At 42.9% G+C, this 14,429-nt stretch overlaps 1 protein-coding gene across 1 annotated transcript; it reads left to right on the top strand.

The window, feature by feature from the left end:
* The first annotated feature begins 939 nt into the window (after window positions 1-939).
* Window positions 940-14,365, top strand: anapc4 (anaphase promoting complex subunit 4). The gene is made up of 28 exons (XM_056414148.1): window positions 940-1,064; window positions 4,018-4,133; window positions 4,211-4,316; window positions 4,401-4,533; window positions 5,327-5,401; window positions 5,673-5,699; window positions 6,343-6,387; window positions 6,478-6,562; window positions 6,961-7,068; window positions 7,141-7,311; window positions 10,066-10,130; window positions 10,243-10,285; window positions 10,375-10,451; window positions 10,526-10,626; window positions 10,700-10,751; window positions 11,409-11,464; window positions 11,577-11,623; window positions 11,696-11,752; window positions 11,889-11,945; window positions 12,024-12,117; window positions 12,278-12,375; window positions 12,860-12,921; window positions 12,998-13,036; window positions 13,138-13,239; window positions 13,402-13,467; window positions 13,560-13,724; window positions 13,810-13,933; window positions 14,068-14,365. Exons 2-28 carry the CDS (start codon window positions 4,026-4,028, stop codon window positions 14,287-14,289), a joined length of 2,385 nt encoding a protein of 794 aa, XP_056270123.1. The 5' UTR covers window positions 940-1,064; window positions 4,018-4,025; the 3' UTR covers window positions 14,290-14,365.
* The last annotated feature ends 64 nt before the right edge of the window (window positions 14,366-14,429 follow it).

The following is a 14,429-nucleotide window of genomic DNA, read 5'->3' as shown; positions in this document are numbered from 1 at the left end:
ACAAAAGGCAGCCGGGCCGTGCAGACCCACTAGAGGTCTATTTCTAGTCCACTATCACACTTTGTGCTGTCAGAGCTATTCTGGCTCTTCATCAATCCACTTATTACAAGGAAGTGCCAACGATAAGCACACACACACACACACACACACACACAAAATATTCTCCTTGTTCGTCATCACACCTATTATTAATAACTGAAACCAAAGTATCTTTTAAAAATAGCTGCATTATTTAGTGGTGACTTCTCTAGCGTGAACGCGTTGTGTCTGTGTGGTGATGTACGATAGTAAGAATAGTCCTGGAGCGTCTACAACTTTTACATTTCCTCACAGTGTGTCCTATGTGTGTGTTGCCTCCAGGATTTATCTTTAGTGTTGGAGACTTTTATTCTCATAATAGGCCTGTGTTGCTAGCAGCTTCACACATCCGCTGGGTGGATCACACATTACAAAAAGAACATAATTGTATTATTTAAGTGTAGGTATGTATACAATATTGTTTTGTATTTATTTATTTATATATATTATATTTATATATATTTGTACATAATTAGATAATATATATATATTTAAAAAAACATATATGTTATAAATACTATTTATATATTTGTACTTCATTTACTTAGCCTAATTTTATTGCTATTGTATTATATTGCAGTTGTGTCTCCAGATAGCTTCATTTAGCCCATCACTAGATCTACTATATCTGCTAAATATACGAAATATACTATATCTACTAAATCTACTACATCTACTATATGTAATACATCTAATACATCTAATATATCTACTAAATCTAATATATCTCTTGCCTGGCTTCCGTCTATACAACCAGGAGAGGAACCGCCCATTTACGAATTGCCTTTTCTCCTCCGACTAAGTTTGTCCTCTCCCGCTTCCCGTTGCTTCACTATGATTGGTCGACTCGCTGGGGGAAAAATGGCGCCGTCCACGTAAATGTAAAACAAAACACACACACAATGAAGACAACGTAAAAAGAGAATATAATAAAGTGTTTCTCCCGGCGGAGCAGTGTTTTTTTGAAGTTTTCAACCACAACAAAGGTGAGTTGCAGTTATAATAAATTCATCTTTTAATGTCCAGCGCTGTGAAATAAGTCACATATTATCTCTGTTAGCTAACAAGCTGGCGAGCATCACAGCTAACGTGGAGGACTGATGGTAAACGTTACTATTTAATGCTAAATATGACACCCTAAGGAGAGCTCTAGGGTGTCATATTAATGTTCTCAGTGGTGTTTCGCTGATGTCAGTGTGGTGAACTAACCTGCGGCCTGTGACGTTACACTCTGGAACAAGATGCTGCTCTTGGCTTTAGACGTTGTTATTTCAACGTATAGTTGATCATATTGAGCTCTTTGAGGCGCACGTGTCCTCTAACAGACTCAGAGCTGCAGTCACGTGGTAAACAATTACTGCGTCACTGGAATTAATTCGAGTTCTACTTTAAAAAAACAATCTGCAATATATCAATACATCATACAAATCAAACACAACGGAAATATATATATATATAATCCCGTTGTGTTTGATTTGTATAAATTTATATATATATATATTCTGTATGTTTATCTATTATTTGTACTTCTTCTGTTTGTGTTTTTTTTAGGGCTGTCAATCGATTTAAAAAAATTAACTAATTAATCGCACCTTTTGAAATTGCGATTAATTAATCGCGATTAATCGCAATTAAAAGTTAAAAGTTAAAAGTTCATTCTTTTTAAAGACAAAACTTCACACAGAGCTGTGTTTTCAAAGAGGCTCCTACCTATACAGTGCCAGCGAGGTATTTAATATCGTGGATGATAAATTGTTTCTTCAGTGAAACATCAGATTAGTAAAAAAATATATATATATTGAGACCCCATTGGTCCTGTCATCTTTAACACTGAACAGCAGAACCAGTGGCCTTGGTAACTGACTGACATTCACATATGTCACGTTAACCCTCTGGAGGCTGGGGGCATTTTATACATTTTACAAAAAAAATTAAATTCACCGTTTAACCCTTGTGTTGCCTTCGGGTCATTTTGACCCCATTCAATGTTTAATGTCGGTGTTCTTTCGGTAGTCAACAAACAAACATAAAGTGCCTCACACTTAAACTTGGAAAACAATATTAATTCTAATAATTTTCTGGAGGTTTTAATTGCTGGCGTCAAATTGAACCCAAAGGGTAAAATATGTTAGGAAATATAAAGGTAACAGGAGGGTGAAACATTGAATCGGGTCAAAATGACCCAAAGGCGGGGGGAGGGTTAAATATTTAATCGGGTCAAAATGACCCGAAGGCAACACAAGGGTTAAAAGTGTTTCCTTCTTTTAAAGACAAAACTTCACACAGAGCTGTGTTTTCAAAGAGGCTCCTACATATAAAGTGCCAGCGAGGTATTTAATATCGTGGATGATAAATTGTTTCTTCAGTGAAACATCAGATTAGTAAAAAAAAAATTTTATATTGAGACCCCATTGGTCCTGTCATCTTTAACACTGAACAGCAGAACCAGTGGCTTGGTAACTGACTGACATTCACACATATGTGTCGTTAACCTCTGGAGGCTGGGGCATTTTATACATTTGTGTTTCTTAGAGTCAACAAACAAACATAAAGTGCCTCACACTTAAACTTTAATAATTTTTTTAATTTTTTAATTGGTTTTAAATTGAAAAGTAAAAAGGGTAAAATATGTTAGAAATATAAAAGTAAGGTGAGGGTGAAAGAATCAAATGAAAAAACAAAAAAAAAGGAGAGGGGGTTTTAATATTTAATCGGGTCAAATGACCAAGGCAAGTTAAAAAAGTGTTTCTCTTTTTAAGACAAAAAACACACAGAGAGCTGTTTTTCAAAGAGGCTCCTACATATAAAGTGCCAGCGAGGTATTTAATATCGTGGATGATAAATTGTTTCTTCAGTGAAACATCAGATTAGTAAAAAAAAAAATATTGAGACCCCATTGGTCCTGTCATCTTTAACACTGAACAGCAGAACCAGTGGCCTTGGTAACTGACTGACATTCACATATGTCACGTTAACCCTCTGGAGGCTGGGGGCATTTTATACATTTTACAAAATAAATTAAATTCACCGTTTAAAGTCTTTTGCATGTGACACACCCCCACGTGTTATACATCAAACATTCCAGAACAATCTCAGCTCTGAAATGAGCCTCATTGTCCTCGCGCCGTGTCCTCTGCTCTCTGACTGACAGGCTGCTAAATGAGCCTAACCTGTGAGGTGGGAGGTCCTTTGTGATTTACTGAGTGTTCATTGGTTTTTTTTCCCCGAAATGTTGACAGACAAACGGATTGACCAATCACGTTGAAGGTTTCGTGTGTCGCGTTCTTTCCGCGCCGCGTCACCCGACACGTCGCGCCTCCGTTCCTCTGTGTCTCAGAGGGGGAGACCCGACTGATTCATCCACGAGTTAAACTGATTTCTGCTCCTTATTTTCGCGGAGAAATGATTGTTTTAAAAACGGAAACAGTGTCAAACCGTACTGCCGCGGTTTGAAAAAAAAAGAAGAAAAAAAAAAAAAAACTTGCGTTAATTGCGTTAAAATATTTTAGTGCGTTAACGCGGCCAAATTAATCGCATAGATTAACGCGTTAACGCTGACAGCCCTAGTTTTTTTATTATTATTTATTGACTGGATATTAGTTGTTTGTTTTATTTTTCGTTGTTTCTTTGCAGCTGTAGATTTGAAAGATGCAATCAGAATAATTTATTGACAAAGTACGTTGCACATACAACATTTGACTCGGTGAAAAGGTGCATAACAATAAATATAGACACAATACATTTAAATAAATAAACAGTGCAATAATCGGGTAATACAGTGTTATGGCACTGTTGTATTTTTAAACTAAGTGATTATTATTATCATAACTACACTTTCATTGATTATAATAACAGGATTTCACCTTCACATCAGACTATTACCTACATTTAGTTTATCTGTTTATTATTTAAATGTTGTGTTCCTCTGCCACCCCTCAGGCCTCAACATGCCGGCCTTCCGCCAGGTGGGAGAGAAGCAGCTTCCCAACCCGGTGCTGTGCATGGCCTGGTCCCCCAAGAGGGATCTGATCGCTCTGGCCAACACCACCGGAGAGGTGCGCTTTGACCCATGTGTGTCCTGAAGCATGCGGCTGTGTCTCTATGGTTCAGTAATATTATGGTCTGTCGGTAGCTGCTGCTGCACCGCTTGGCGAGCTTCCAGCGGGTGTGGAGCTTACCGCCTAGCGAGTACACCGGGAAGGAGATCACCGCCCTGGCCTGGAGACCCGATGGCAAGAGTAAGGAGTGTGTGTTTGTAATAATAATAATAATAATATTAATATGAATACTAATAATAATCCTTCTTCTCTCCTGAACCTCAGTCCTGGCCTTCAGCCTGGGCGACACGAAGCAGGTGGTGCTGTGCGGCGTGGAGAAGGCTGAGATCCTCCACGTGTTCCCGATGCAGCACCCGGTGACCTGCATGCACTGGATGGAGGTGACGGAGGAGAGCAGGTGAGGTGATGGAGGAGAGCAGGTGTGGTGATGGAGGAGAGCAGGTGAGGTGATGGAGGAGAGCAGGTGAGGTGATGGAGGAGAGAAGGTGAGGTGATGGAGGAGAGCAGGTGAGGTGACGGAGGAGAGCAGGTGAGGTGACGGAGGAGAGCAGGTGAGGTGACGGAGGAGAGCAGGTGAGGTGACGGAGGAGAGCAGGTGAGGTGACGGAGGAGAGCAGGTGAGGTGACGGAGGAGAGCAGGTGAGGTGATGGAGGAGAGCAGGTGAGGTGACGGAGGAGAGCAGGTGAGGTGACGGAGGAGAGCAGGTGAGGTGACGGAGGAGAGCAGGTGAGGTGACGGAGGAGAGCAGGTGAGGTGACGGAGGAGAGCAGGTGAGGTGACGGAGGAGAGCAGGTGAGGTGACGGAGGAGAGCAGGTGAGGTGACGGAGGAGAGCAGGTGAGGTGACGGAGGAGAGCAGGTGAGGTGACGGAGGAGAGCAGGTGAGGTGATGGAGGAGAGCAGGTGAGGTGATGGAGGAGAGCAGGTGAGGTGACGGAGGAGAGCAGGTGTGGTGACGGAGGAGAGCAGGTGAGGTGACGGAGGAGAGCAGGTGAGGTGACGGAGGAGAGCAGGTGAGGTGATGGAGGAGAGCAGGTGAGGTGACGGAGGAGAGCAGGTGAGGTGACGGAGGAGAGCAGGTGAGGTGATGGAGGAGAGCAGGTGTGTGTCGAGGCTTCGGGATCGAACCGGCGGCACGACGGACGTCCGCTTGTCTTCTAGAATAACGTGACCGTTGGTCTTTGTCTCAGTGTCCTCAGCGCCTTCTACAGCTCAGAGGACGAGTCCAAGCTCTTCCTCCCTAAACTACCGACGCTCCCCAAGAGGTAACACACACCGCTACACACACCGCTACACACACCGCTACACACATCGCTACACACACTGCTACACACACCGCTACACACACCGCTACACACACCGCTACACACACCGCTACACACACCGCTACACACACCGCTACACACACCGCTACACACACCACTACACACACCACTACACACACCGCTACACACACCGCTACACACACCGCTACACACGTCATATGATTATAAAGTAAAACTCTGAGTAACATGCGTCCAAACTTTTTTCTTCCAGCTACAGCACAACGTCAAAGATCTTCAGGTGGGGCTGTTTCTATATATCTATTGTTTCTACTTTCTTTATATCTATTGTTTCTATATATCTATTGTCTCTTTATATCTATTGTTTCTATATATCTATTGTCTCTTTATATCTATTGTTTCTATATATCTATTGTCTCTTTATATCTATTGTTTCTATATATCTATTGTCTCTTTATATCTATTGTTTCTATATATCTATTGTCTCTTTATATCTATTGTTTCTATATATCTATTGTTTCTATATATCTATTGTCTCTATATATCTATTGTCTCTTTATATCTATTGTCTCTTTATATCTATTGTTTCTATATATCTATTGTCTCTATATATCTATTGTCTCTTTATATCTATTGTCTCTTTATATCTATTGTTTCTATATATCTATTGTCTCTATATATCTATTGTCTCTTTATATCTATTGTCTCTTTATATCTATTGTTTCTATATATCTATTGTCTCTTTATATCTATTGTCTCTATTTATCTATTGTCTCTTTATATCTATTGTTTCTATATATCTAGTGTCTCTTTATATCTATTGTTTCTATATATCTATTGTGTCTCTACATCTATTGTTTCTATATATCTATTGTGTCTCTACATCTATTGTTTTTCTTCATCTATTGTTCTGTGTGTTCCAGTGAGGAGAAGTCTGATGAGATCATGAACCTCATGGGTGAAGTCAGGTACATTTCAGGCCTTCAGCAACACAGATTCTCGTCAGTGAAGCTTTTTTGTTTTGTTTTATTGTCACTTTATTTGTGTCCTTGTTTCAGACTGAACGTTCTGGTTCTGGGAGGAGACTCCGGCTTCGTGGAGCTGTTTGCCTACGGCATGTACAAGATCGCCACTCTGTCGGGGGTGAGGACGATGAGGCGTGATGAGAGGAGCAGTAAACAATAACACCACAACGGAGTTCAGCTAGTGGGGCGAAGTTACGCAATAGTTACGTTGAAGAAATGAAACAAAATATAAATCAACATTTTTTTTTTTTTTAAAGGTACAGGGACACAATTATTATTATAATATTCCTTTTAAGAAATATAATATATATTAATATATAGTTCCTTGTATTTGTTTAGTTTTTTCTATTATTAGTTACATGAATCAAATCTAATGCTTTAAGATTAGAAGTAAAAAAAACTAAATGTAACCAGTGGCACCAAAATGATGTTGTTTGAATATTGACCTTGAACGTTAAACCTGTTCTAGTCATATCTTTAAGACGTTCCTGCTCTCTGACCTCCGCCGCCCCCCAGGTGTCGGGTTCCTGTCGCAGCCTCAGTCTGTCGAGCGACCTCAAGTCTCTGTCCGTCATCTCAGAAGTCCGGTCGGCTGGCGGAGATCCTCAGATCTGCTACGTTCAGGTGAGCCTTCGACTTCCTGCTCCGTCATCGCCGCTCTAAGCTGTTTTTTCATGTACTTGTTGATGTTTCCAGCTGGACACGAGGTTGCTGTCCGACTGCCTGCCCGAGGTGACCCGGATGGCACGCAAGTTCACCCACATCTCCACTCTGCTGCAGTACCTCCACCTGTCGCTCACCTGCATGTGTGAGGCCTGGGAGGACATCCTCATGCAGATGGACCTGAGACTCACCAAGTTCGTTCAGGTCAGGAACCAGGAGGTCTCGGTGGAGACCAGTGGCGGTGCGTCCATAGGGGGCGCTAGGGCGACGCCCCTCTTAAAATTTTGAGATGAAAAAAAAAAAGAAGAAGAAAAAAAATAATACATTCTGTCAAAAACATTGTATGTCAAATCATTTAAAGCCCCACTATGTAGTTTTTCCCTTTTAGCGCCCCCTTCAGGTTTTTAGGTATTTAACGTTTACTTCAGTGTCGTAAATACCCAGTTACGATAGACGCAGCCTCGCATACACTTGTATTGAGTTGGGATCATGTGTTGTCCTGTATTATTGTTATTATTTGTACGTGTCACGGGTTATAAAAGGTGACGAGGGGGAGGTGACGCGAGTTTTTTTTTGTTTGGAGCGCGCTGACAGGCGGCGGACTCAGAACGGCAGCAATCCGGCGGCTGTTTCTATTTTGGATTCATACCAACGGGCGGGATCACTAATAGAAGACTGTGCAGGAACACTGAACTGGGCCCAGCACCGACCGGACCAGGGTGAAGTAGCGCGGGGATTGAACGCGGCGCCTCCGCCTGTTTCCGCCTGGTCGGTCAGCTGTTTGCCGGCTTTTGGGGGGAGGGGGGGGGGGTGTGCATGCAGTCATTTACTTTTGTTTTGGGGGACTGCAAAGACTTTGGGGACTGTCGGGATCCGGGGATTATACTTCGTTTTGAGTGGGTTTGATTTTTTAGTGTATGTGTTCATTTTGGGGGCTTCAGATGCATTGAATTTGATTTAATATAATAACATTTGGGTTTCCGCATATCGACTGTGTGTTTTTCTTTTACGACCATTTGAGCAGAGAGAGTTAACACCAGAATTCCCAGATCCGCCCATTCCCCTTTTTTTTTTAGCGTATGGTACCTTTTCCCCTTGATTGAGTTGCTAAGGGCGAATGAAACAACATAACCAAAAGAATGACAACATTTAGTTTAGATGAAATACCGATCGCGTTTTCATCCTATATACGTTGTTTTCTAAATGTTTGAATGTGGAGTACGTGTGATCGAATATAATATTGTTGACAACACCAAAAAGCGACATAAAAAAGCTCCCCTTATACTGGAGCTGCGAGCGTGGACTGGCACTTTATGACATTGCGTAATCACTGCCAGAAAGCAGGTCGAAGTCCATCCGCCCCGGAGCGGGCGGCTCCGGAATCCTACATAGTGGAGTTATTTCCCCACAGACCCCCGATGGCAATGGCGGAGCCGCGAATCGCCATATTAAAAGTCATTGTAGCGGCACAATTTTTTTCAAGCTGTTATTTTAAGGTACAATTGTTACATAGTGTTGCTTTAAATAGTAAATATACCGTGTTGACGCGCTAAATGTGTGTGGGAGACCGTCAGCCTGTCAACAACCACTTAAGTTAATGTGAAAAAATATAATATATCGCCACTCATTATCACGGCGAGAAGCCCCGCCCCATTTTCGGGACACCGGCCAAACGGGTGTGTGCGGGGAGCGAGTAAACATTTCAGTCGTTTCGGCAAGGACGGCTTCTCATTGGAGGATGAGACGTGAATCTTGGGCCACAAAAATGTGCGCTCATTGGCCAATGACATCGTTTTATTATTTCACGTGACTGGACTATTCGGCAGATCAGAGACTTATCGTTCCCTCAGCCAGAGAGCTCCACGGAGCTACGGGAGCAGGTAGCTAACGGAGCTGTTAGCTGGAGCTCAGTGAGTAATGCGCTGTTTAGTTTCTCCTGTCTGTTGTTCCAAAGGGACTGAAACTCTCTGGACTACAACGGGGGGAGGGGTCTAAAGAGCTGCAGACAAGTGTAAAGCACGAATCTTGCCGCAGTTATCTAGCTAAGAGCATGGAGCTAACTCGCTAACAGCATGAAGCTAACTAGCTAACAGCATGAAGCTAACCCTGTTTGCAGAGCAGAGCAGCAGAAGGAGACCAAACTGGCATCGAAAACACAACGAAGAAGTTCTGAAAAACAGACACATTCCCTCCAGAATAATGAAACAGGCTGGTTACAGACATGATGACTTTAACCAGAGAGTTATGGAGAAGTTTGACCACTTTAAAGAGAGGAGCTACTTGTCTTTACAGTAGTGGGTCTGCTCCGTCACCCAATGTAACATGTGATCTCTCTCTGACTCTATTCTGCTCTGAACCTCTTTCATGTGAGGGTGAAACTCTTTTATTTTGCAAACCTCTGAAACCCAACCCCATGTTCCTTAAAGCTGCTCTGAACCTCTCATGCCCAAAGTTACAGTGTGTTGATAGTTGTTGTTGGACCGTGTTGAGCGCGCTGTGTTCTTTAAATAAAGCTTTGTTTTTTACAATATTCTACTCAAAACCTCTTTTCTTCTCATTGTTGAGTGCTATTTAAACTGCGCCCCCCCCCAAAAGAATTTCACCAGCCGCCACTGGTGGAGACCCCATCATGGGGGGGTCCCCCAGGGCTCTGACCCGGGTCCCCTTTCTGTTCGTGTTGCTGGGTACAGAAAAGTATGACAATACTGCTTAAGAAAGAAATGATACAATAGAGAATGTAGCTTTAACACATGAAGCATAGACTTCTATACAACTAGAGGAGTCGCCCCTGGTGGACATTAATGAGAATGCAGCTTTAAGACAAGAAGCATAGACTTTTATACAACCAAATTAGTCGCCCCCTGGTGGTTAGGAGAGAGAATACAGCTTTAACACATGGAGCATAGACTTCTATACAACCATAGTGTCTTATTTGTCTTATTTCCTCCTGTTTTTTAGGAGAAGAACACAAGCACTCAAGTCCAAGATGAGTTCTTAGAGCTTTTGCTGTGGGGACAATCGAGGTGAGAAAAGAGTTCTGTTCCATTTGTCATGTTGCAATACTCAGAGCGTCCTGCAGATGGCGGCAAAGCGCTGTGTTGGTTGACAAGCTCATCGTCCTCTCTGCTCTCACAGCCCTGAACTTCAGGCTCTCCTCATGAACCAGCTGACCGTCAAGGTGAGAGCGTGAGGCGTGTCTGAGCTCCTCGATGTCCCAGCTCGGCTTCACCTGACGCTCTGTCCTCGGCCCTTGTTTGCTCACCGCAGGGCCTGAAGAAGCTCGGCCACTCCATTGAGTCGTCGTACTCCAGCATCCAGAAGCTGGTGATCAGCCACCTGCAGAGGTACGAGGGACGCTTCCTCCTGCTCCTCGGCGCCACCTGGGGATGTTAACGCGTCTCGTTTCTCCTCTCCACAGTGGCTCTGAGGCTCTGCTGTACCACCTGAGTGAGGTGAAGGGCATGTCCCTGTGGAAGCAGAAGTTTGAGCCCCTCGGCCTGGATGCAGCGGCTATAGACGGTAACCCCCCCCCCCCCCACACACACACACACATATGCCCCTATGTTCTATGTTCTACGTTCTATGTCCTCAGGCGCCATCACCGCCGTGGGCTCCTTTTCTCTGAAGGCCAGCGAGCTCCTGCAGTGAGTTCAGTTCCCTTTTTTATTATTTAAAAAGTATTATTATTGACTAGGCGGACAATCTGACCTGTTTCTGTTTGTTTGGGAGTAATCTGATGACAAACTAATTGGTCATATAATTCAGATATTAATGAGAAATAACCAGATTTTTCTGCCTATTCTCATTATTATTTGCCAGATTTTATAGTAACTTAAATATTCCTTCTCTTCCTTCCTTCCTTTTTTATTGCTCTTATTATCTGTCCACCACTATATGTGTTATACGTGAATATTTATAATAAATTAATCAATATTTATTCATTTATATTCATATATATACATATTTATATATATTATATATATATATATTATATACATATATATTATTAATCTATATTTATTTATATGTAAATAAATAAATATTGATACATAATGACTTTAAAAATAAATAAATATATATGAGAATATATATATTTATATATGTATTGTCATATATTTTTTAAAAACTTTTATTTATATAGATATATATATGTGTATATATTAATCATATATTTATATATAAAATCTATAATAAAAAAATAAATGGTACAAAGTCACACATTGTCTTGAAAGACAAATGACCGACAAAAAGCAAAAAGAATATTCTATACACATATATAAATTTAAATTGGTCTTTTCTAGGGTAATCGACAAAAGTACGAAGAACTTTAAAGCCTTTTTCCGCTGGTTGTATGTAGGTAAGAAAAAACATCAATATATGAGTGATTTGATTATTGTAGAGACATTTAAAATCTGTCTTAAACGGTTTGATTCCTGTGGCTCACTCTGTTCTCCTCCTCTCCTCCTCAGCCATGCTCAGGATGTGTGAGGAGCACGTTCCCCCGGAGCTCAACAAGGTGAGTTATCAACGGTATGGATTATTAAATAACTCTCTATGAACCCTTCAAACGTGTCACTCCGTCCTTCAGATGACGCAGAAGGACATCGCCTTCGTGGCCGACTTCCTGTCGGAGCACTTCAGCGAGGTGAGACGGCGTGGCCTCACCCTGAAGTCCATTTATACTGTTTTCTGTTTATTCCTTTTAACATTTTTACCATTTATTCTTTTTTTTACCATTTATTCTTTTTACCAAATGCTCTAACGTGTCTCTGGTTCCTCAGAACGAGGAACTGTTTGACCGTAAGGGGAAGTACTTCAACGTGGAGCGAGTGGGTCAGGTGAGAGAGCTTCTGCTGACTGTTGTTGTTGTTGTTGTTTTAACGGTGACGTTCGTGTGGTCTCTCCTGGGTCTGCAGTACCTGAAGGATGAGGACGAGGACCTGGTGTCTCCTCCCAACACCAAGGGGAACCAGTGGCTCAAGTTCCTGCAGGAGAGCACGCACCTCAAGGGTAAACTGATGATGATGCTTTATAACGGCTGTCTCTCTCTCTCTCTGTATATGTCTCTCTCTCTCTCTAATCATGTGACTGTCCTCCAGAGAGCCCCCTGCTGTTCTCCTCGTTCCCCCAGAAGTCTCTCTCTCTCTAATCATGTGACTCTGTCCTCCAGAGAGCCCCCTGCTGTTCCCCTCATTCCCCCAGAAGTCGTTGCACTTCGTGAAGAGGATGATGGAGAGTGTGATCGAGGAGTGTCTCCAGAAACCCGCCGTGAGTCGTCTGCTTCCTCCAGAACCAGTAACACTCAGGAAGGGTCAAGAAATAGAAAATAAAAACTCATAGTGAATATATGTAATATATAAGAATATATATACTAACTACATCTTTGACGAGGTGGATCGACCTCGTGGGTCTTTGACCCAAAAAAATCCACAGTAATTTTTAATAAATCTGAAGAAAACAAGTTAAATCTTCTTTGAGGATTTTGTATTTGCGTTTAGGAAAATGTGCTTAAATCTTTGAAATTCAGTGTTTTTCTTCTCGTAATATTAGCAGGGTTCATACGTTCGTGGAAAACCTGGAAAAAATTAAATTCCAAAAGTTTTTGAAAAGTCCTGGAAATCTTGTTATATTCAAATGTTTATTAACGCTGTTTGATTAAAAGAATAACATTCATATAAATATGTACTTTCTTTTACAGATGTTTGATTCTCTTTTGTTTTGCTGATTTATTGTGAATAATTGATTTGTGCAGGAGGTAATCGGGAAGTCGGTGACGCAGGCCGTCTTCTTGCCCCTGTACACCGTACCTGAGAGGTGTGCTCATCATCAGCATTATTCAAATATTACTTTATTATGTGATTAATATTAATATTTCTTTTTGTCTTTCCAGCTCTGAAAAAACTCCGCGACTTTTTGAACTCCCATCGTTGTACGTAAATAAACCCCCAAAACATCCTGGTGTTGTGCGTGAAGATATTTATTTATTTATTATTTTTATGAATGATTTTTATGTCGGTTGTTTTTCTTCAGGTGGAACGACAAGAAATCCAAAATGCACCACGTTGTGTTCTGTATGCCGGAGAGTTCACCAGGGAAGCTCTACCTGCTGCGCAGAGGGACCGACCCACACAGGTGTGTGTGTGTGTGTGTGTGTGTGAGAGAGAGATTATGCGTGTGTGTGAAAAACAGACATTGTGTGTGTGAGAAAAAGAGTGTGATTGTGTGTGAGAGAGAGAGAGAGAGATATTGTGTGTGTGTGTGAGATATCATCCACCATGTGCTTCCTCTCCACAGACTCGTCCCTAACAGCGTCTTGTCCATTGACCTCCGCCACCAGGTTGACGGTGAAGCTGCAGCCCGGTGGGTTCCTCGGTTCCTCCCACCAACATGAACACGTGACCGCGGAGCGGTTCCGTGACATCCCAGTGATTCTTATGTTTTGGCTCTTTCAGGCCCAGCTGCCTCTACAGCTGCCTGGATGCCCGTTTCTATGACGACGAGATGCTGACCGTGGTCCTGCGAGGAGACGGCGAGCGAGAGGAGAGCGTCCTGGCTCAGCTTCCTCTGGCCTCAGCGCTCAGCTGCCAGGCCGAGTTCCAGCTGGAGCCCAACCTCAGGTGAGCCGGGGTCGGGGTACTGGTGCTCTGGTTTTTGGGTCTTCATTTAGCTTCATCTGAACCTGAATGTCGCCCGCGTTCTCAGGTTGGACCAGCAGAGCGGAGCCATCCCGTGTCAAGAGCTGGTTTTGGGGAATCAGTGGCGTGAACTGGAAAACATGAAGGCCCAGTTTGTGGCCGTCAACGGGATCCGCAAAGTGGCCTGTGTGGTGAGCTGCATTCTCTCTCCTGACCACCAGGGGGCGACTCCTCTGGTTGTATAGAAGTCTATGCTTCATGTGTTAAAGCTGCATTCTCTCTAGTCTCTCAACATTAACCTTTGACTCCGCCCCCTTTCCGACAGCTAAGTGCCAATCTCCGGCACATCCGTGTTTTTGAGATGGACGTCGAGGACGAAGACGACGAGGGAGCCGAGTCTCAGAACGCCAGCGCGGACCAGGACGGGCTGGACGCCACGATGGCCAGCGAGGGCCGGGGGGAGGAGGCTAAAGAGGACGGCGGGGAGCGAGGAGGCGATGCCTTTAGGAAAACCGAGGAGCAGCTGGAGTCGGAGGAAGCCCTCTGAGACGAGATTCATAAATAAAAGACGTTTGTTTTACATGTAAAGTCTCTGACAATAAACAGGTTTGTTTTCATATTTATTTCAGCAGTTTTTTACGGGTTGTTTGTCCGCGATATTTCAGGATATTTTGCGCAAAAAAATAC

The sequence above is a fragment of the Pseudoliparis swirei genome, chromosome 5 (assembly GCF_029220125.1).
Source record: "Pseudoliparis swirei isolate HS2019 ecotype Mariana Trench chromosome 5, NWPU_hadal_v1, whole genome shotgun sequence".
In the NCBI taxonomy this organism is placed as follows: domain Eukaryota; kingdom Metazoa; phylum Chordata; class Actinopteri; order Perciformes; family Liparidae; genus Pseudoliparis; species Pseudoliparis swirei.
This window is presented reverse-complemented; position numbering and strand designations above follow the sequence as displayed.